The sequence below is a fragment of the Aedes albopictus genome, chromosome 2, assembly GCF_035046485.1.
Source record: "Aedes albopictus strain Foshan chromosome 2, AalbF5, whole genome shotgun sequence".
NCBI lineage: Eukaryota > Metazoa > Arthropoda > Insecta > Diptera > Culicidae > Aedes > Aedes albopictus.
In genome coordinates this window covers 1,856,760-1,879,989 of record NC_085137.1, presented here as the reverse complement: position 1 = coordinate 1,879,989, position 23,230 = coordinate 1,856,760, and the positions used below count along the sequence as shown (strand labels likewise).

General features: G+C 40.4%; 1 protein-coding gene across 5 annotated transcripts in view; it reads left to right on the top strand.

Annotated features, from left to right (window-relative positions):
• LOC109421495 (rap1 GTPase-activating protein 1) overlaps positions 1–23,230 on the top strand; it is a 404,145-nt gene that overhangs the window by 148,859 nt on the left and 232,056 nt on the right. The window contains exon 1 of one of the 5 annotated variants that reach the window (XM_019696169.3): positions 4,789–6,082. The exons of 2 other annotated variants lie outside the window; for them this stretch is intronic. In XM_019696169.3, the coding sequence (XP_019551714.3) occupies positions 6,027–6,082 (56 nt within the window). In that variant the 5' untranslated portion in view covers positions 4,789–6,026. Of the gene's footprint in view, positions 1–4,788; positions 6,101–23,230 lie in introns of those variants that run through there. 2 more of the 5 variants (XM_019696031.3, XM_019696237.3) reach the window with 2 other exon arrangements.

Here is a 23,230-nt window from a genome sequence, read left to right as displayed (position 1 = left end):
CTTCGTAAAGAAAATTTCTCCAGGAAATACTCCAAGGTTTTCTCAAGGAAACACTCCAAGGATTCCTCAAGGAAATACTGCAAGGATACCGGAAATCGGAATTACTCCAGGAAATCCTCCAACGATAAGTCCAGGAAATCCTCCAAGGATTCCTCCAGGAAATACTCCAAGGATTTGTCAAGGAAATACTCCAAGGATTCCTCAAAGAATTCCTCCAAGGACTCCTACAGGGATTCCCCCAAGGATTCTTTCAGAAAAAAAACTCCGTGGTTTTCTCAAGGAAATCCTCCAAGGATATCTCCTGGGAATCTTCCATAGGATTCCTCCAAGAAATACTCCAAGTATTTCTCCAGGAATTCCTCCAAGAAGTTTTCCAGGAATTCTCCCAATCTCAATCTCAATCCTCGAGGAACTTTCCCAAGGATTCTATCATGAATTCTCACTAGGATGCCTCCATGAATTCTTCCAAGGACTCTCCAGGAAATACACCAAGAATTCCTCATGGAATTTCTACAAGTATTGCTCCAAGAAATTATTCAACGATTCTCTTAGAGGAGTTCTTCCAAGGATTCTTTCAGGGATTCTTCCAAAGATTCCTCCAGTAATTTTCCCCAGAATTCTTCCAAAAATTCCTACAGGAAATCCTCCTGGAATTCTTCCAAGGATTCCTTCAGTAGTTCATCTAAGAACTGCTTCAGGATTTGTTTCAAGGATGACTTCAGGAATTCCCACAAGTATTTCATCAGGATGTGTTTCAAGGATTACTGCAGGAATTCCTACAAAAAATTTCATCAGGGCTAGTTTCAAGAATTCCTCCAAGAAATCCTCCAGGTTTTTTATCCTAGAATTCCTCCAAGGATTCCCCCAAAAATTCTCCAAAGATTAATCTAGAAAACTCTTCAGGGATTCCTCTAGATCCTCCAATAATACCTTCTGGAAATCCTCCAAGGAGTTTTCCAGGAATTCCTTTTAGTATTCCTCCATAAATTCATCCATGGTTTCCCCCAGGAACTTTTTAAAGGATTACTCCAGCAATCCTCCAAGGACTCCTTCAAGGATTCCTTCAAGAACTCTTCCAAGGGTTCCTACAGGAAATCCTCCAAGGGTTTCATTTTCCAGAAAATCCTCCAAGAATTCTTGCAGGAATTTTTCATAAAGTTTTGTCAAGGACTCCTCCGGGAATTCTTCCAAGATATTCTCCAGGGATTCTCCCAAAGCATCCTCCAGGAACTCTTCCAAGGATTTCCTCAGGAGTTCTTCTGAGAGCTTTTTCAGTATTTGTTTAGAGGATTACTTCAGGAATTTCCACAAGAATTTCTTCAGGATTCGTTTAGAGAATTACTTCAGGAATTCCTACAAGAATTCCGCCAAGATAAGTTTCAAGGATCCCTCCAGGAATTCCAATGATTCATAATTGGTTTCAAGGATTACTTTAAGAAGTCCTCCAAGGATTCTGTTGCCGCGATCAGGGTTTTTCGAGATGGGGAATCAGTGCCCTTGATTGGAGTTTGAGGAACGACACAACTTTATTACTCCGTAGATCACTTTGTACACTAGGTTTCGGGTGATGTGGTTTATTGCGCGTATGAAAGATAACTAACTGATCTATAATCTGTACATTGGCTTTATCTCGTAAAGCGGGAAGATGTGTGGACAGTAAATTGACAAAAAAAACTACCTACGATCAGATCACTGTCGGCAGCATCATTAGATGCTGAGACGGACTAATAAAAACGGTACGGTAGAACGAGTGCACTAGAACATGTTGATTCGAGCAGTTAGACTGGTACATTATTCACGTTGTGCGTGAACAGATTCCTCCAGCATTTTTTCTAGAATTCTTCCAAGGTTTCCTCCAGGAAATTCTCCTAGGATTCCATTGACCAGATTGACCAGAATATTCAACAGCGAACTACAAATATGCTAAATATTGTTATAACAAAATATAGAAATGTTCTAAACACGTCAAAAAAACCTAAACGCTATGTGAAATTGTTCAAAATATAATTGAATTGTGTTCAGGTCAATCGATCATAGAAGAAAGTTTCGGCACGTCAAATTTAGCCATTTTGTATGGAAATTAGCTTCCACTGTTATTTTCATAATCATAACTATAGGGCACTGGAAGTCGCGGTTGCTAAGATATTTTTTTCTAAGTCTTTTACGTTCCATCTGAGATTGTTCCAGGAACTCCGTCAAGAATTTTTTCTGAAATTCATTCTGGGACTTCAAGGGATTTTTTTCGAGATTTCTCAAGGAGTTTCGAAAATCCCCTAGGAATTCCATCCGAGATTCTCCTAATAGTTTCTCTTGGAATGTATTCAGAAGTTCTTTTTAGACTTCCAGAAGGTATTTCTGGAAAATATTCCTGAGAATTCTAGCAATTTCTCCCAAGATTTCTTCCGTGATTCCTCCAGCAATTATATCGAGGATTGTTTCAGGAGTTCCTTCCGAGATTCCTTCATAAACTGCTTTCAAAATTACGTATTCCTTCCGGAATTTCTTCAGGAATACTTATTGAGATTTCTCCTGGAATCCTACAAGAACTTATTTCAGTATTCTGCTATAAACTTCAGGATTCCTCTCGGAACTCTTTTCTGGATTCTTTCAGGAACTACTTCTGGAATTGCTTCCGGGATTCCTACTGAAAGTCTACCGAGAACTGCTACCGGGATTCCTCCAGGAATCATTTCCAGGATTCTTTCGAGAACTCCTTGCGGAATTCCTCCGGAAACTGCTTCGGGGATTCTTTCGAGAACTGCCTCTGGGCTTCTGTCAGGAATTACTTCTGAGATTTCTTCAGGAACTTCTTCGTGGATTCCCTCGGGAACCTTTTCTTGGTTTAATTTGCGATCTCTTTCTCTGAAAACTTCTGGAAACTCTCCAGGTGTTTGTTATGGGATTCCTCCAGGAGTATTTTGAGGAATTCCTCCATCAGATTTTGTTTATGGAATTCCTCATGAAGTTCGTACAGGATTTTCTTGGGGAAATACTCCAACAAGTTCCTTCTGGTTTTTCTCCAACAGTTCCTTCCAGGACTCTATTTTTCCAGGAATACCTGCAAGAAATCGAAAAAAACTTGTGAATACATTTCAAAAGAAGCTGTCAGAAAAACCTGAGATGGATTCCCGAAACAGTCCTTGAGAAATCCCGGAACAAATCCTTTGAAGTCCCAGAATCCTTGAAGAAGTTCCAGGTAAATTATCAAATGGAACATTTTAGGATTCTCAGTTGAAACTTCTGGAAGGATCCCAGAGGTAACTTCTGAAGGAACCTCAAAAAGAATCTCAGTTATAGCTGCCTCAGAATTACAGAAGAAACTTCTAGTGAGATCCTAGAATTAATTTGTGAAGAAACCACGGAAGCATCTCAGGAATAAATACCGGTGTAATCCTAGAAGGAGTAATCCTGGTGGAATATCTGAATTAATTTTTACAAATATCCAGGAAAGAACCTGGAGTACTTCCTGTAGAAATTTTGGCAAAAGTCTTGAAAGGATCCCAGATGAAAGCTCTTCAGGAATCTCGGAAGATTCTTCTGGAACTTCCAAAGGAATCCTAAATTAACCACCGGAGGAATCTCAACACTCATAGGGATATCCCAGAAGAAACTCCTGGAGAAGTTCTGGAACAAATTTGTGGAGAAACCGCGAAAGATTTCTTGGAGGTATCCCAGATGAAGTTTCTGTGGAATCCCAGAGGGGTGTCACCGTGCCACCATCAAGTCATAAATCAGCACACTTTCCCACGCATGCGTACCCCAGTACCCCATATTGCGAATCAAAACAAACCACCCATGAAAAACGATTTTTTAAGTCCCAATGTTGACGAAGTTTTTCTAAGTTCGAATTGTAAACAGCAAAGCAACGACACATCTAAGACTTAGAAAAATATATCTTAGCACGCTGTGGCTTGTAAGCAGTGTATGTAGGTAGCTTTAAAATTTACTAATCTAGAGCTATTTTTCTGATTTAGCATAGGGTGGTTCATTAAACAGTTTCAATTTCTTATCTAAATCACGCAAAAAAACAATTTTTGAGCACTTAAAAACGCGTCGATTCTTGCGCAGCTTACAAATTCTATGTGAACTCTTTCAAGAGTTCCAAAATAAATATAAAAATTCTTCAAACCGAATGTAACAATTCACTCAAGTTATTCACAGTACCGTATGATGTCATGTAAGCAGGTCGCCTGAAGCATTCCAAAAATTCAAACAAACACTCTGCGCACCCGACAATCAAATTAATCGCAGTTGGCGGCGCGACGGCAGCCAGCGCAACGTTGCGTCGTTGATCGGTCGTTCGTCACCCATAAGCAGCCGGGTCGTACGGTCCGTGCGGTCCAAGCATGGTCCCTTAGGGCCATAACTCCAAAGCAAATGCTTTGATTTTCTCTCGTCGTTCGTAGTCATCGCGGCGGCACAGAGGCTACTTGGATTCAAACAGGAATTCGAAAAAAAAAATAAGCGAGAATGCATCGAGGTAGGACGTAAAATCTGTCGCGCTGCTCGAAATCGTTCGCCTACTGCTCGAATCACCCTTCGTTCGGTTGTACAGTTCGGCTTTTTTCTTCGTCTGTGGTGGTTGCTCCGTCAGTCCGTATGTTATGAACGCAGCATAAAGCTTATGTTTCTATGCTATGCTCTCTGAGTCTCTGCACGATGGCTGGCTGGCTGGTCGCATGGTCTGGTTCGCGCCTCTTTCTGTAGTAGTGCGATCGCGCATCAATGTTTTCAAGCACGTTTGTTCGCTTCGCATCGCACTGCTTGCTGTGCTGCTGTGTTGCGTTGCGTATGGGCCCAGTCCCGATGGTGCGGCAGTGTGCCTTTAGCTATCGCACGTTTAACACCGTTGTCAAGGGTGATCTCGCCGCCGCCTACCCTGTCGGAAAATTACGTATCCATCGGCCGCGTTCGGAGCGAAGGTGGGTGCATTGACGGTCGTGAGAATTTCTAGGTTTTGCGTACGGACGAAGCGTGACAAATTGTCTGTGATTTGAGTGAGGGAGGCACCACTGCTTGGTGTCACAGATCACGTCTTTGCTGGAAGAAGATCGGGCCGAGACATAAGGCACCTCTACGCGAACCCGATCGAAGCCCACGGTGTGCCTCAGTGTGGGAGTGCACAGGGAGAGTGGTGAATGGCATAGAACCTGGGGAGAAAATCAGTGAAAAGAGGAAAAGCTGAAAATTGATTTTTACTGTTTTGTGGCCGTTTTTTCGATGTGGAATCTGTGGTTTCCTTCGGGAGAGAAGCAAAGTGCGATAACACACTGTTGTTGGGAGTGATAGAGAAGCGATATTTCTGGTTGATTGATCATTTGTCGATCGGCGGTCGGAGTGTGCTGTGATTTATTCTGCTCGATTTAACGCGGCTCGCTGTTGGAGCGTATTATTCAGCTTGATTTGCACCAAGTGTTGGAAGAGTGTTACCGTCTATTAGTGCAACAGTAAACGTGTGCGTCAAGAGCGTGTGTAACTGGATTCTAGTTTTCGAAACGCGTACGCAGCGACCTTAGAATAGGTGTTCATCGACGTCATAGCCCTCTCAGTGCGGATTAGTTATATGAAAGTGAGTGATTGAGCAATATGCGTGCTACTTAACCGCAACCATACTGTGTCGGATTAACACAACTCATCTGTCATCTTCCATCTGTGGCTTTTACTGACATCAACTGTGTGTGCGCACGCTACAACAAACGCATCCTTCATTAATCCGATCGACGAGATCAAGCGACCCCATTCATCAAACACAACTCACCAACAACAACTGTATGAAACAAGTGTTCAGCTACTAGACAGCAGTGTTCTTTTCCTCCCTCTTCGATCCTGTCATATCTCAGGATCAACGAACCGATTATGTAGTCACGTGCTACCCATCAACGAAACGAAACGAACCTCATCCATTAAGGAGGCAGCGAACGTCGTCTGCTGGTTAACCTTCCCGATTGCAACAACCGCAACGGAACCGAAGTGTGAACTGGAAGGGAAGGTTATCCCAGAAGAACCAAGTTAGATTTGGTGTGAAGATGAAATACCTCAGCTCTGGGCACCGGGAATCCTACACCCTGGTCGTCCGCAAGAGGTACATGAAACGAATGCTGTATGTACATATGTTTGATATTATTTCGTTCCCTTTTGTCGATTACCCTCCAAAGCAACCTTAGTAGGCTTAGATTCCGAAACTTCGTTGAGTAGCGTCGATGCATGGTACTTGTAGATCGCAGTAGTCCTTGGCCAGTTGATATGTGGCAGAACAAATCGTAGCAACCACCGAGATTTATTTGAATTCCCTACATGGGCAACAGCGCCTACTATGCTTATCAACTGTGCCTTATGAGTACGCTTCGAAAGCGATAAATGTTTTCTGCGCTGAAAACCACAAGTACAAATCTCTTTTGTTTTGTTCGTTCCCTTCGTGTTCCCATTTCCCATCCCAGTCCCGACTTCGTATTTCTTCAGCTGAAACGGCGCGAGAGCAGAGAGGAAAGGTTTAGGGTCGAGTGATTTGCTTTAATTTTCCCACTAATGATCAGCCACCAAACCAATTCATTCCCAGTTCGTTCAAAACTAATTAAAATGGATGATTTTCTGTTAACACCTAACCTAGCACCAGTGTAAAAAGTTTGTACTGCACAGTCTCGCGCACGTTTTTCACCTAGAGTCGTTTTGTTCGAGCACGCGTGCTTGGCTTACTTGGATGTTTCAGCCAGGTTGTTAACGTTTCAACGAGACATTTTCTCACACACGAACGCGAACGCGAGTTCTTAAGGTGAAGACAATTTTTCGCCGCTTGCTGCGACTCGGGCCCGGTCGCATCCGTTTCGTCCGTTCCGGTGCGGTGCATTAACGAGAATTGGCGTGTTTTACTCACGCGATGCGATAACCAACCGTTTTTTTTAATGTGTGTTCTTTCCGTTTTACTGCTGTGCACTGCATCAAGGATAAAATTTTACCTTTTATTAATTCATAATTGAACAGGTGAGAGAGCACGTGCCGCCACGATGGATATGGGGATTTCGCTTGACGATCATGCTTGAGAAGTTGGCGTGAGTGATGATCGTTTTACTAATCTTTTGGAACTAATTTTCGCGGAATTGGTAATTCGAAGCAATTTGAAGCTTGAAGGGGTTTGAAAGTTATTATTGGTTCAAGGAACTGTAAAAACTCTCCGAAGATTTGATTTGACAAGTGGAAGGCTTTCTGGATCCCGTGCAGCATGTTTTGATAATTATGAACAAGCAGTTTTCTACGAGATTTTTATCCATTGGTTAGTTTATCTTGGAAATCAAGACTTTATTTCCGAAGGAACAACTTATATCTGGAGTGTGATTAGATCCAGACTTTGCGAATTGAAAATTGTGGCAGGCTGTGCGCGCGAGCGGCTGCGTTTTCAAACTGCATGCCACGTGGGTCTATAATTTCGTCTCAGTAGTGGTGGGATTTCTCAGATTTGGTGAGTACGTTCCTGTTTATCATTATATCGTTTCTAAGCATTGGATAAACGAAGCGTGTGGCAATTTCCTTTCCACTAATAATTGTTCACGTGCTACTTATGAAGGAATGTAGAAGTTTAGCAACATCCAACTAATCATCATTCCTCGTCATCTCGACGTTGCAATCAATCTTGTCTTAGAGTCAAAGGTTAATCCCAAATCTCTGTGCTGCTCTGCAGCGGAGTTTTTAGTGTGAACTAATTTGGTGAGCTCGTTACTTGTTTAGTTATTTATTGTGAAATTTATTCCACTCTGTTCGCACACGAAGTAGACATCATAGATGTATGTATTCAGTCTAAGTAAATTGCCGCATATTTTTGTTAGAAACGATAGCGTTTTTACCGGTTTATCACATCATGATCTTGAAAGCATACGTGCAACTGTCATAAAGTTAACCGTTCATAAACTCAAATCAATCATCAGTTGTCTGCTGTCAGTATGTTTGTTCTAAATCGTTCTAATATCAAATCAACAACAGGTCGTCCGATTCCTAGATTGTTCCATAATGTGCATTGGGGTGATTATTTGCCTGAAACGATTCGTTAATTATATTGTAATCAACACTTCATAAATCTATCCACACGGAGCAGAGAGAACACCCTTCAGGCACTTCCTTTTCTTATCGCGACTAGAAGATCTACATCCTAGGCTCAAACAACATGCATTTTCCCATGGGGACAATAATTTCCATACTGTTCGTGCCCCCTCTGTCACCGGTTTTCGGCGTCACAACCGAGGAAGTGCATTTAGGAAGTAAGTAAATGACTAATTGCTTGTAATCACTCCTTCCAACGCAACGCAACAACACGTTAGGCTAGATGGTGCGACACTTTCGGAAGTCCGCAGGTGTCCTGGAACTGCAGGCTTCAACGACACGAAACTATTACATCACATTTCCTATAGACACACATTTGTTTAGTGATGTTTGCTACTTCTATTACAGCGCTGATGATAGTGCCTATTTGAGAGCATGGTGGCAAGCTCCTTCCCAAGAAGGGGCACGACACTCTCCGCACCGACAGAAACTACCTAAACAAACTCGGTCGGAACGATAATATCCTGCGGGCGGTCGTGTCGAGCCTATTTCCACTCGCTTTCTCGTGTGCATGTCTCTCGGTGTGAATAGATTTTTATCGCTGCAGGACATTTTACGCGCAGTCAAGAGTGAAAATTGTTTGATCGGAAACGTATTTGTCCTTTCTCTGTTTTGTTGCTTTTGTAGCACTGAAACCGGTAGTTGACGATTTGTAGAGAGCCGTAACAGATAGACTGGCGGACTAGGAACATTCTGAAGTTTCCTAGTGTACGTTCAAATCTGTCAATTGTATTGAAAAAAGTGATTTTAAATATGGTAAAATTTGTAGGAAACCTGAGCCAAATTTAGGGTTATGATGTCAAGGATAAAGAAGATAATATCTGTCTCTTGTCATCGTAGTGAGCATTGAACATAACGTCCAGTATTGTGCAGTAAAATTACAGAGTAACGTTGCACGCCTACTGTGATGAACCTTCGTTACTCTGTAATTTTACTCGAGAATAAGTTATATCGAAGTTTAAGAGTAAATATTGGCGAAAATTGCGTTCTCAATAAACACAGTCATACTATTGGAAGTCACCCGGATGAATTCCCCAACCTACAAATCCAGTGTCTACAACTAGCGATGATAGTTCCCAAAGTACTACACGTCAATAGATGCATGCAGCGCACCGTGAGGTACACCATGCCAAACAATGACATTTCTATCGCGTTTTGTTTACCCACCCGGGGATGCATGGCATCGGCCCAAAACGGATGCGAAAGAAAAGATGTTTCCTGGAGCAATTTTCCAATAATTTTCCCAGGTCCCAGTCAGCAGTAGTGTCATCCGCCAACCGTCAACGGGTGGATCACCGGGGACGAGGGAAACAGTTGTACACTGCTGCCTAGGATCTCACGCTGGGAGTTATATTAAATTTCTGGCTACCATGGAGATACCATGCACACCACATCGCCGCCGCCGCATCACAACCCGAGGGCTATATTACGAGTTTGTTTGGTTTGACTTGCTGTGTTGCAGTTTTGTCGTTTCATTTCCAGCACAAATTTTCAGGGATATGAACGGCTCGCTCTAGCAACAAGTACCTAGGTATATATAGTGAGTTGGGATAGACCGAGAATGCAATTAAAATTAAGTTGTAATTACTTTGTTAATTTTATATCCCAGACTCGAGACTCAGCTGTGAAGAGTTTATTTGAGGATATTGTTTATGATGGATGACCGGTGGGCAAAGTTCGGTTCATCATTCAACTCGACTCCGACCTTGAATATCCATGATAAATTACGCTATTTTTTTTTTTTTGGGTTCAGTTATGTATTCTTCATTCTAACATCAGATTGCAGTCGTGACAGAACTCGTTTCTCAACAAAAGATTTTTATAGCATTAAGACATTAGGGGTACTCACTAAACAGATTAAATTGCTGCGTAAGCCATGATTTTCTACTTATTTGAAATGTTTCATGATTTTGCGAATGAAATAATCAAAGATTGCCTTGGTGATCGCGACATTTAATCAGTTTAATCAGTTTACGCTGTTAAGTGAATCCCCCTATTGTGAACGTTTGCGAGTTTTTTTTTTAAATTTCTGGGTTCTACGTATCTCACAGTTCTTCCCTTAGGTCGATTTCTGACAAAAGTAAGAGTGCGGTCATCCGGATGCGCTGTGGACTGTTCCTAATGTTGCCATGAGATAGAGTATCTTACAAAAGTAAGGGTGCGGTCATCCGGACGCGCTGTAGACTGTTTTTACTGTCGCCATGAGACAGAATTTCTTACAAAAGTGCGGTCATCTGGACGCGCACTGTGGTCCGTTTTACTATCGCCATGAGTCAGTAATCCGGACACGCTGTGGACTGTTTTCACTGTTGCCATGAGACAGAATTTCTAACAAAAGTAAGGGAGTGGTCATCCGGATGCGCCATGAGACAGTATTTCTTACAAAAGTAAAGGTGTGGTCATCGGGACGTGCTATGGACTATTTCTTCTGTCACCATTACACAGAATTTCTTACAAAAGTTGGGGTGTGGTCATCGGGACGGGCTGTGGACTGTTTTTACTGTCGCCTCAAGACAGAATTCCTTGCAAAAGTGTGGTCATCCAGACGTGCACTGTGGACTGTTTCTACTGTCGTCATGAGGCAGAATTTCTTAGAAAAGTAAGTGGTTGCTCATGGAGCGGTCATCCGAACGCTTCATGTGCATTTGTCAGACCTATGCCAAAATCTAGAGAGTATCTTCAGGTTTGGGCAAAGCTCCTCACGCAGTTTCTAGTGGATTGCCTGGTCCTGGTAATTCCCATATTGTGCATTCTTAATTTTCAACCAAATCTGCTCAATTTTTGAGAAAGTGCACAGAATCTGGTTATGAATCGAATAAGCGGTGTGGAGCAAACACGATTTTTTGAACCACCCTAATACATATCCTGAGTAATTCTGTCAGATCTTCTTTAAAAAAAATGAGCAAATCTTAAAACAAACACCTTTACATGCATTTTTCCAATTTTTGTAAAGCCTTGCAAAAAAAAAACTGTTTAAGCAAAACTCTGGGAAATTACTGGAAGAGGCATTGGATGTGTCTCTAACAAAATCCCTTTTTCTGGATTTTGGAACTTTAGTACGGATTCATCGTTGAACTCCTCTAGGCATTCCTCTAGTAATAGTCTGGCCCAAATATACAAATGTCGAAAAGTTTCACGGGGCACCACCTGGAGAATTGTGTCCTTGGATCAGTAGAACATCCTGTGAAAGATTCAGCTCAATCGGCTGAAAACTGAGCGGGCACAAATGAGTTGAAGTTTGAATGGGGGTTTCAGCTCAAATATATAACCCCTCCAGAAGCTCCTTCTGGGTTTCCTCAGGAATTCCTTCCAGGATTACTCCAGGAATTCCTTTACGTTTTTCTACAAATTTCTTTTAGGACTTTTCCATTCATTTCTTCTGGGATTTCCAGAGATTACTTTATGAGATTCTTCCAGAGGTTTTATTTAGAATTCATACAGAATATCCTTCTGAGATTGTTCCACGAATATCTGCTGAAATTCCTCCAGAGATTCCATCTTGATTTTTAAAGAATTCATTCTGGGATTTCTCAAGAAGCTCCTTCTAGAATAGCTTCAGGTGTTTTTTTCTAAGGGGTCCTTCCATAGTTCCTTCTGGGATTCCTCAATGGTTTTCTTTTTAGATTGCATCTAAAGTTCTGTCTTGGATCTTTCCAGCAGTTTTGCCAAGAATTTCTTTCAGGGATTGTTTCAGGAATTCCTTCAGTAACTCCTTCCGAAATTCCTTCATCCATCTTTTGGGATTCCTCCAGGAGTTTCCCTAAGGAATTTATTCTGGGATTCCTCCAAAAGTTCTTTCTAGAATTTCTTCAGGTGTTCTTTCTACGTATTCCTCAATGATTTTTTTTAGATTGCACCTGGAGTTCTGTCTGGGATCCTTCCAGCAGTTTTTCCCTGGATTTCTTTCAGAAATAGTTTCAGGAATTGCTTTCGGGATTCCTTCAGGAGCTCTTTCCGAAATTCTTTCATCCTTCTTTTGGAATTCCTCTAGGAGTTTTTTCTGGGATTTAATCAGGAATTCTTCCTGAGAATCTTCTTCTGGGATTCCCCAGGAACTACTTCTAGTATTACTTTGATAATTCCTCCCGCGATTCCTCCCGGATTTCTTCCGGAAAAGTTTTTCCGGGATGCCTCCAGGATTCCTCGGAACTCTTTTCTGGATTCCTCCAGGAGCTCCTGCGCAGATCATGCTGAAATTCCTCCGGAAGGTAGTTCTCCCCGATTCTGTTCCTAATGGAAATCCTCCAGGAGTATGCTAGGGAATGCTTGCGAGAGTTTTATGAAATTTAATTACTATGTGGAATCGCTCTAGAAGTTCCTTACGCACTTCCTACAGAAGTTCTTTGAGGAATTCCTCCTACAATTTCTTAAGATTCAGATATGATGAATTCCCGCTCCAGTCCCAGTGTCAAAATTCTCGATCCGAGTGAATTCGATTCACCGTTGGATAAGTCCATACCGGAATTCGTAGGGAACCTCTAGATGAATCGCAACAGGAGCTCTTCAAGGAATCTCGGAAGAAAATTGTAGAAAAATTCTGGGATTTGTAATAAATGTCTTTCGGGGATTTCTCAAGAAGTTCCTTTTAGCATTTTCTTTTCCGGTTATTTCTCCAGGAGTTCCTCCTAAGATTCTTTCTAGAGCTCTTTTTGATAATACCTATTTCAGGAGTTTCTGTGATTCCTCTAGAGAAGCGCCTTCTGGAAGTACTCGAGGAGCTCCTTCTGGGATTCTACGATTCCTTCAGGAGCTCAGCGCGAAATTGCACCAGGGTTTTCTACTGAGGTCAACCAGGAGTTCCTGCTAGGATCTCTTCATAAGTTTTTCTTCATATTTTCTTGTCGGATTTCCTTCTGAGATTCCATCAAGAGTTCCTTCTGAGTTTCCTCCAGAAATTTCTTCCGGAATTCTTTCAAGAGTTCCAAATAAAATCTCTCGAGGAGTTTCATCGAGGGGATTTCTCCAAGACTTGTTTCTGTGATTCAACCAGTAAATCTTTCCGGGATTCTCACCATCATTCTTGTTTACAGACGTTTTCACTTTTGAACGTTTTTAACTCGTTTGCCATTTAATTTGCTGGCGTGAACGAGAATAAAAACGTTTTACATTCAAACGTGGATTCAATCGTGAATAATAATAATGATGGTGTCTAAGATTCGTACAGGAGTTCCCTTTGAAATTCATCCAGGAAGTTTTAATGGAATTTCCCCAAGAGTTTTTATTTTGGTTAGTTTGCTTAGGTGTTCATTCTGAGATTTCCCTAGGAGTTCCTTCTCGGATTTCTTCCAGATTTATTTCTGGGTTTTTTTCAAGAAAAACTTTTCGGGACTCCCCTAAGAAACTCATGTAGGATTCTCCCAAGAACTTCTTCTGGAGTCCCAACAAGAACTCTTTGATTATTCCATGACTCCATTACTCCATGAGTTCATTCTGAAAACTCCCAAGTATGTAGTTTGTTCTGGTATTCACCAAGGAAATCCTTTCGGAATTCCTTCTAGAGTAATGCCAGATCCTCCAGGAGTTTCTTCTACAATATTTGCGGATTTTTCTGGAATTCTTCCGGAAGTTCGTTCTGGAATTCTTTCTGATATTTTTTTATGAATATCAACGAGGAGTTTCCAAGATTTAAAAAAACCCTTCACGAGTTTTTTATGAAATTTTTTATGGAATTACTCCAGAAGTTCCGTATCGTATGGAACAACAGTTTTTTTTCTCTGATTGTTTGCATAAGTGTTCGTTCTGTGATTTCTCTAGGAGTTCCCTCTAGGGTTTCTTCCAGAATTCGTTTTAGGGTTCATCCAGAAAAACTATCCGGGACTTCTCTAAGAAGCTCTTGGAGGATTCTCCCAAGAACTTCTTCTGGAGTCGAAACAAGAATTCTTTACAGAATTACTCCATGAGTTCATTCTGAAAACTCTCAAGTATTTTGTTCTGGTATTCATCCAGGAAATCCTTTCGGAATTCCTGCAAGAGTAATGCCAGATCCTCCAGGAGTTCCTTCTACAATGTTTGCGGATTCTTCTGGAATTCTTCCGGAAGTTCATTTTGGAATTCTCTCTGAATTTTTTTTTATGAAAATCAACAAAGAGTTTCCAAAAACACCCCTTTGCGAGTTTTTTTTTTTATGAAATTTATTATGCAATTATTCCAGAAGTTCCATAAGGATTTTTCCTATGAGTGTGTTATTAAATTTCAACAGGAATTCTTTGAAGAACTCCTTCAATATATTCATGTAGTTTTGCAAGGAATTCCTCTAGGAGTTCCTTTTCAGTTTCCTACATTAGTCGTGCCAATAGGACTGTTTGCGCCCAATCTTAGAGTTTTGGATCACCCTAGTACTCCAGGCCTCAACTAATACATAATCATTGTACAACAGGATATATCAAAAAATATCAGTCCTAAATTATCAACCAGACGGTTCAAATCGTTGATCCAATTTCACAAGTCTGAAGTTCCCTTCGCAGTGCCTCCCGGGACCATCGACCATCAGTTTTGCAATAACAAGTACTATCTTGGACTTTCTTCTTGGAATCCCAGGAAAAAAAAACTTCTGGGATCTTTGAAGAAACTACCAAAGGAATTCCTGCAGGGACTTCGACAGGAATCTTAGAAGGAACTGCTGGAAGAATATTGGAATGAATTTCTGGACGAATTTCGGAAGAAACTCCTGGATGAATTTCGGAACGAATTCGTCGAGGAATTGCAAGAGAATTCCCGGATGGCATTTCTGATAAAAACTCGTAAGAATACCCTGGAGAGATCCAGGAAAGAACTACTGGATGAAACCCAGATGGAACCATTCTTAAAATTGTAGAAGAAACTCCTACAAGAACACAAGAGGGAACTTCAGAAGGTTTAAAAAAAAAACTCTGGAATAACTGTCAGTTTTTTCGAAAACACAATCAACATTCCTGAAAGGTTCTGAGAGGTTGTTCGGAACGATTTCGATGAGATTTCTGCAGTATTTTGGCATCAAATAATCCTTTCAATGCTATTCCGAGTATCCCGCTAGAAAATCTCAGCTAATTTTGCATTGAATTCCAGTATTTTCTTATCACCCTCATCAATTACAACCGAATTCTGAACGAAATTTTTCCAAAATTCAACTCAAACTAAGGAATCCTCAAATTGCCACTAAGGACAGACTTGTTAGAATTCTAAAATGGCCGCCACAATGACCGACTTTGGCACCTACTCTCGATGTCGAGCGCACAAATCTCTTCGTAAACAAAACCAGCGCACCTAAGCTTCTTATTTTAAGCTTATTACAAGTGAGCAAGAACAGAATAATGGAATGTACTGTTGTTTGAAGCTTGCTTCTTGAAATTTGTGTGTCTGAAGTTCTGATGCACTGTTGAAGCGGGATTACAAGACGTTTGTCCTTAATTTCTTACTGAATTTTCCACAAAGTCAAATCCGAGTTTGTCCCTAGAATTTTAGAGCCTGTTTATGAGCAATTCATGGGTGTTCTATGAGCACTTCCATAATTATCATCTGAGAGCTTTCTCTGTCAATGACCATTTTCCACTCGTATATCGTGCCCAAGGCAGTGTTGGGAATACTCACTTGCAAGAGTGATACTCACTTGCTTCTATCTCAGTCCAGAAGCATGCTATCAAAAAATGATGTTTGAAGGGGTTTTAGATTGTAGTTTAATCTAAAAGTTTTTCGAATAAAGTAAATGTCGCAAACGCATACCAAAGTTGTGAGAGAGCTATGAGTACGAGGTGAGTAAAATTTGTGTAATTTATACTCACCTTGTGCTCACGGCTCTCTCACGGTGTTGGTATGCGTCTGCGACCTCTACTTTATTCGGCAAACTTTTAGATTAAACTACAATATAAAAGCCCTTCAAACATAATTTTTTGATAGCATGCTTGTGGACTGAGATAGAAGCAAGTGAGTATAACTTTTCGCAAGTGAGTATTCCCAACACTGGCCCAAGGAAGTCATAGAAATATCTTTTATAAAAAGTTTCTAGACCGACGGGAATCGAATCTGTTTTTCCTCAGCCATTCAACCGTTATGTGTCCGACAAACTTTTTGCTTTTTTCTACACCCATTTAAAAAGGCGCTGGGTACCCGGGTACCCTGTCGGCCACATAAGGGTTAATTTTGCCAAAGGGACCCTGAGTTTAGGCGCGTTTACATGAATAAGTATGCTAGCCAAGATGAACATCACGTCACTATGGTCGACTTGAGCCTCTGTGTAGGGTCTAGCTCGAATCCATAGTAAGATTCAATAAACCACGATTAGATTATCTACCGAAAACACATAATTCTTCAATTACTTGCGCTCTCAAACAGTCATGTTATGTTATGTTATGTCACCACGTCTCAGCAAATTCTCCCTTCCTCGATGGTTCCCGACTACTACGACCGTTTCCTCTCGTTGTCTCTAACAACAGGCACATGTCTCGGAACACCGAAGCAAATCATCTACTCATTATTTCATAATAACATTATCAATTTCCTACACTCTGTGTATGTTTTCAAGCACTCTTTTTCTGAAAGTGACAAAAGCCGGAGAAGTGCACTTTTTTTCATTGCCCTATTCGTCAGCTTTGTGACTCAAAAATTCGAAGTTTTTGCAATTAGTTGCTTTTTCCGTAACATGAAATCCACCTAAACAATATTGAAGAGCGATAGGTATCTGATTCTGCAAATTAATTACTGCATCCTATAACAAAAAAGTAACATTTTCTCCAAAATTTCTCATCTTCTCCTCATCTGAGCCGAAAAGTTTTCCATTAGCTCGAGATCGCAAAGCACGTCCCACCGCCGTCGCCGGCGGCTGATGGCCAATGATTCCAGTCATCAACTTTTCCGATAATTGCCAGCTTCCAGCAGCTTCAGCTACACACATTTCATCAGACTTGTTTTGCTAAACCTATCCCAATGTGGACTGTCTGCAGCAACCGAGCAAGCCCAAACACACGTATGCACCACCAGCACGCCACGTGTGTGTACATAACCTATGCTGCACCGGTGCGGCGCTGTGGTGGACCTAGCTTACCGCGTGGAGTCGGTCGTGTGAACCGCAAACGATCCAATTTCGGGAATCAAACGGTGCAGCATACACATTAAGTCGATCCGATCTGGTTCATCGGAAGAGAATTCAATCCGGACGTGTTGCATTGCAGCTATGTCGGAGGCTAATGACATGTTACGCGGAAATGGGGAAAATGGGAACGGTACGGTTGTGCAGCAATCTGGAAAGTCTCTCAAAGCGGTGATTTTTTTTTTTCGGGAAACTGATTGAGGTTATGTTTGCCTTGAACTGTACGAGGTGAAATCAGAGTAGCCAAAAATTTGAATAAAATTGCAGTTTATGAATAGTAGGCGCTGAGCCATGAAATTTTACTGGGTAGAAATGTAAACACCGAAAGGCTGTAAAATTCAAATGAGTTAAACCCTTTTAAGTTTCCCGTAGATAAGTACAGTGATTGGCAAAATAAGGGATCCGCTTTATAGTAGCAACAGTTCGCAGTGGATAACTGACACTGAGGAAGATTACAAGTGGTAGTCGAAATACGCGTATCTGTCAAAGGATAAGCTATATAGGGCGGAATAAAAAGGTACAAAACTGATTACTCTCATTCGTTAACAGTTTTAAGTTAAAAAGCATATGAAAAAAAATGACAAAATGTACCTCATTGTCAAATTTGTTGAGTTGTGATAAAATTTAAAAAGAATCTTAGCAAGCAGTACTATACGAATTTCTGAAAACTTTACCATTTTCCAATGACATTCTTATTTTCTCGGTCACTGTATCTCTTCCGAATAGGAAACTTAATTTACGACCGCAAACATAACCTCACCTTCCGCAATTGCCGATTCGGGTTGCTGCGATCTCAACGGAATCGAACTCTGATGATCAATAAACCTATCCCTTGTCAGTATATTTAAATATTTGTTCTTAATAACCATAAATCTTTGTAACGGAGTCGGTCCCAACCGCAATAGGGACCGTTTAGCTGCTATGCTATCTGCAATGAACTGCATTTTTCTCAACACTCACCGCACCGGAGGACCCCCGGGGTAAGCAGTTAAGTCAAGCCGTTGTCGTCGCGAAGCTAATGGGGTACTTGATTGATGAAGAAGGCAACTTCCTTCCGTCCCTTCCGTCATCGGAAGAAGAATCCTAGCCTATAGATCTGCATAAAACGTAAAAACACTAAGGCAATAACAATAAAACGCTACACAATGGCAGATTCTTCGTTCCGGCGACGACGACCGAAGCGAGGGGGAAGCAAATCCTCAGACACACTCACAGTAGGCCGCGCACGCAATCAAGATCGAACACCAGGCAAGGTAGAGCTAAACGAGGTTTCCCCTTCGGGTTTCTTCGGGATATGCGCGAAACAGTGAAGCAAAGAAGAATTCACAGTTCCATTCGGCGAAACGTCACCGACAATGGCATTGTGTGGACATTTGGACGGAAGGAAGACGAAGTGTGCGTGGTGGCAGGTTTCAAGAACTACTTTCTTCCCAACTTTCTGCCGCCTGGGCAAGGGAGGGAAATACCCTTCGTTCGTTATGGACGGGTTTTACATGCTCCGGTGACTTGCAAAACAGTTCGATTTTTTACGTTTTTGGTTGTGTGCATATAAGCCTTGAATTTGGCACGCATGTTAATGTGGATAAAGATTATGAGGTATACCTAATTTTGAAACCTGAAATTGCTTGTGGGTCATATTTATTGCACTGGTGAGCTCGTTTCTTACTATTGATGGTTATTTTAAGCATTATTCTAAATATTTCTACGACTTAACCATAAACTTGCTTGCTAATGATGAAATGGATTTACAACAAATCGACAATGATTTTTTCATTAGTGCCTAACTGACATTGTCGATTTCTTTTCATCGATCCTCTCTTTGTGATGACTATATATTTCTATAAACACAAGGAGAATAATGTGGAGTGGACCTGGTGTGATGGTTAGAACACTTGACTATCACGCCGAGGACCTGGGACCGAATCCCACTCCCGACAAACTCGCAAAATGTGAGTTCTTCCTTCGGAAGGGAAGTAAAGCGTGGGTCCCGAGATGAACTAGCCCAGGGCTAAAAATCTCGTTAATATAGATAAAAAAAGGAGAATAATGATTTTGTTTGTGTTCGTCAAGTTATTGGCGATTATCAAGAGAAAATCGATCAAATAGCCAGTTAGGACCTAATGAAAAATCATTCTTGAAATGTTCAATACGTGACAGTTTGGGAATTGAATTAGCGACGCGTAGTACCTTTACTATCTTTGGCAGTGCATAATCTGAAAAGTGTTCAAAAGTGGAGGTGCTATATGTGCATTGACGGAAAAATAATGACGCTATGACTTGAAGCGATATCTTATACGATTCGCGGTATGCACTATTATGACGTCATATAGCATCTTATGCGACTTAAAAATATTTGAAATAAAAAATCTTGTCACCTAAGTATCGAACTTATAACCTTAAGATTATCGTGCCGCACTTCACACTTAACACCAAACACTACTTATGAGACACACTGATTAATTGTCATGACATTCTAACTCACCTCAGTGCTTGTTGGAATGCACTTGGTTTCCTTTCCGTGCACTGTAGCATGATTTCTCGCACAGTTACCACTACTCTTCTGTTGCTAGCGCCTCCCATTGTTAATTATCAGGTCAACAAAACAAAAAAGATGACTGTAACTTGTCTTGTAACCATAATGATGACTTTTCACTTTCTTGTAGCTTTTTGGCACTCAAACAGCACCTCTCTCATTGTTATCACGTATCACATCGCAATATTCCCGCCGTAACGATTCTAGGTTATGCGAGTTTGTTTGTACATTTGAACGAGTTTTTTTTTTCACTTTTATGCGATTTAGTTTGTACACCAATACGGGTTAAACTGACATAATTAGAAAAGTACCAAGCGAAGTCGTATAATCATCGCAGTACGCAATTATGCGAATTCAATGAACACTTTTCGAGTTCACTCGAACGCTTTTGCGAATAAGCAAAGTTTGTCGCAATAAAGCATCGGAATATCGTCTACTACGATGTAGTCACACATTATAAAAGTTAATTTGCACTCTTATATGATTTTACCAGATACATCGCAGTAAGTTCAAAAAATAACATCATATGCGATAAAAATTGTCCCTCAGCCGTACATATATAAGATAGTAACTTGAAATAGTACTTTATACCATGGTTTCCCAAACTGTGGATCGCGACCCCTCAGAGGGGTCGCCGGCCTTCATCCAGGGGGTCGCGAGGGACAGTCGAATATTTTTCTGTAACAGACACCTAAATGAGAAAATTTCTATGGTGGGTCGCGAAAAGTAAGTCTGCTGGCCAAAGGGGGTCGCGCACCTGAAAGTTTGGGAACCTATGCTTTATACGATGTATAGCGTGCATCCTTATGCAATTCCTGGTTGTCTGGGTAGTACGTATAGTTCATGATTTTGGTTCCATCAGCAAAAACTGATAAATTGAGTCATAATACCACGACGAATGTACTCTAGAATCATGAAGAAAATTTATGAAATCATATTCTTTATTTATGAAACTAGTGCTTGTAATTTATGATTTCTTTTTTCATTAATTTACTTAAATCGCTCGTAATTCCAATCACTTTTTGATGTTTCTTAATTCGGCATTCCATTTTTTGTTGAATGGAATATATTCACAAAGTAGTGAACGGAGTTATGTGTCATCATGGTAGAATAAAGAAAACATCTTCTGAAAAGTATCACTTTTGCATACAAAACAAGCGCACTTACCTCCTGCTGCAGAAGTTTCCCAACGGGGTTTTTGACACTTTTTTTTCTGGAAACTTAACACAATACATATTCTTTTAACAATGTGAGAGTTATATGATTATTTCACTTTTGAACATTCATGAAATACTTTGTTGCCTTGCGATAAAACACCGCCCATCAGAATGGACATGAAAAATCAAATGGATACACAGATCTGTGTACCGAGTAGAGAATTCGCACCTGTTTGTTTTGTTGTGTGATTTTATGACGCTGCTTTATGGTTTTGTGACGCTGCTGTATAATTTAATGACTCAGCGCATGGTTCTATGACTCACGTTTTTTTTCCGTTTAGATTTTCCGTATTTAGTGCTCAAAACAATAAATTGTTGCATGAAATCATGACACATGTAGTTTAGAACCACGACGAAAACTTCATGAAACCATAAGTCTTATTGATGAAACTAGTAATTGTCATTGATGATTTTAGTTCCATGGGCAAAAAAGTGACAACTTGAGTCATAATATCATGACGCATGTACTAAGGAATCTTGTAATTTGTTTATTAAATAAAATGCGTTATGTATGAAACTTGTTCTTGTCAGTTATGATTTCTTATTGATTTTTTTTAATTAATTCATGATTGTGACCGTTCCAGCGCTTGAATCCGAGCGAATATGAAATATTCGAACAGTTATCAGCGTCAGCAACCACTACGAAAGAGTGTAGAAAAACCAAACAAACTGCGACTGCTGTTCCTCATCGGTCGGTTGGCTTGTGAAGCAAACTGACTCGTGATCATTCATGCTCACTTGCGGAAATAATTCAGTGGATTTATTTGTTGCTCAAATCTTGTAAAAAACAGTCATTCTGTTGGAATGTCGTACGCGACTATAATAATCGATTTATTTTGAGTTTATGTCATCTGCACTGTAATAACAGGATAATAACAAAGTCCCTTCATTCCCATATAATCCGGCGAGGAGAAAGAGACCCACCTCGCTGCAGAACCGTCGTTTCTCACACCATAAAAATCAGCATGATATTGTTAATTGTTTTATCGTAACATAGCCTCGACGTCACGTTTTACGTATTTATCATTTTATTTTAACCTTCCGTAACTTGTGTGGTTGGCCACCACTGCCAGCACCACGCTAATGCTGAGTACAAAAAGCGAGATTTTTTCAACGTGTTGTACAAAATACAACAGCGCGATCGTTCGAGGGTTAAAAAATAATAAATTGTTGCATGAAATCATAACGCAAGTACTCTAGAATCATGACGAATATTTATGAAACCGTAAGCCTTAATCATTAAACCAGAACGTATCGTTTCATTTTAATTCCATCGGCAAAAACTGGTAAATTAAGTCACAATACCATGACGCATGTACTCTAGAATCATGACGAAAATTTATGAAATCATATGCTTTATTTCTTAAACTAGCACTTGTAATTTATGATTTCTTCTTCCGTAGAGAACTTTCAGGGGATTGCTTTAGGAGTTTTTTAAGTTCACTTGGGCTTTCTCCAGGAATTTGAAACTGAAAGCTTCCCCGAAGATCCCTCCTTGGATTGTAACTGTTGATCATTCAAGAAATTATTCAAGAATTTCTCCAAAAGTTGAAACTTCAAATATTTCACGAATTCCTTCGGCAATTCCTTCAAAGGTTCTTTCGGAAAAACGTTAGTAGGGGTCCATTGTGACAGCCATGTTGTTGTTCTCTGATGTTTCTCTTTCACCAACGGATTCCTACAAGCATTGCTACAAGTATTACGTCCGGAATTTCTACAAAAAAATCTTCAGAAAATCCCTCCGGTAATCTTCTTTCCGAGTATTCTTCCAAGGACTTCCGATTCCGAGGATTCCTTCAGATATTCCTCTGCAATATTTTTCAAAGATTCCTCCAGAATTTTTCCTGAATATTTCCAATCATTTCTTCAGGGAAGGAATTTTTTTCTAGGACTCCTTTAAGAAATTTCACCAGGGTTTCCTTAATACATTTCTCCAAGGATTCTTACAAGAATTGCTTCAGTAGTATCTCCAAGGATTTCTTCAGGAACTCCAATTCTTCCACAAGTTTCGGTCAACAATGTTTCATATATCCGGCATCCCCACAAAAATGTCTAAAGAATTTCCTTCTTGAATTTCTTCGACGATTCCACCAATTTCTTCGAAGAATTTAGTCAAATAATTGATTCAGACATTTCTTAAATGATTTTAATAAAAAATCCTGGTATTTCAGTATTTTTTTAAGGATTTCTTCAAACATTCCTTCATGTATTGTTTTAGAAATTTCAGCAAGTGTGCTAATAACTAGTTGAGGGTTATACGAATATTACACGTTTAAAAATTTATAAAATACTTTGTTGTCAGGCGACAAAACACCGCCCATCAGAATTGGT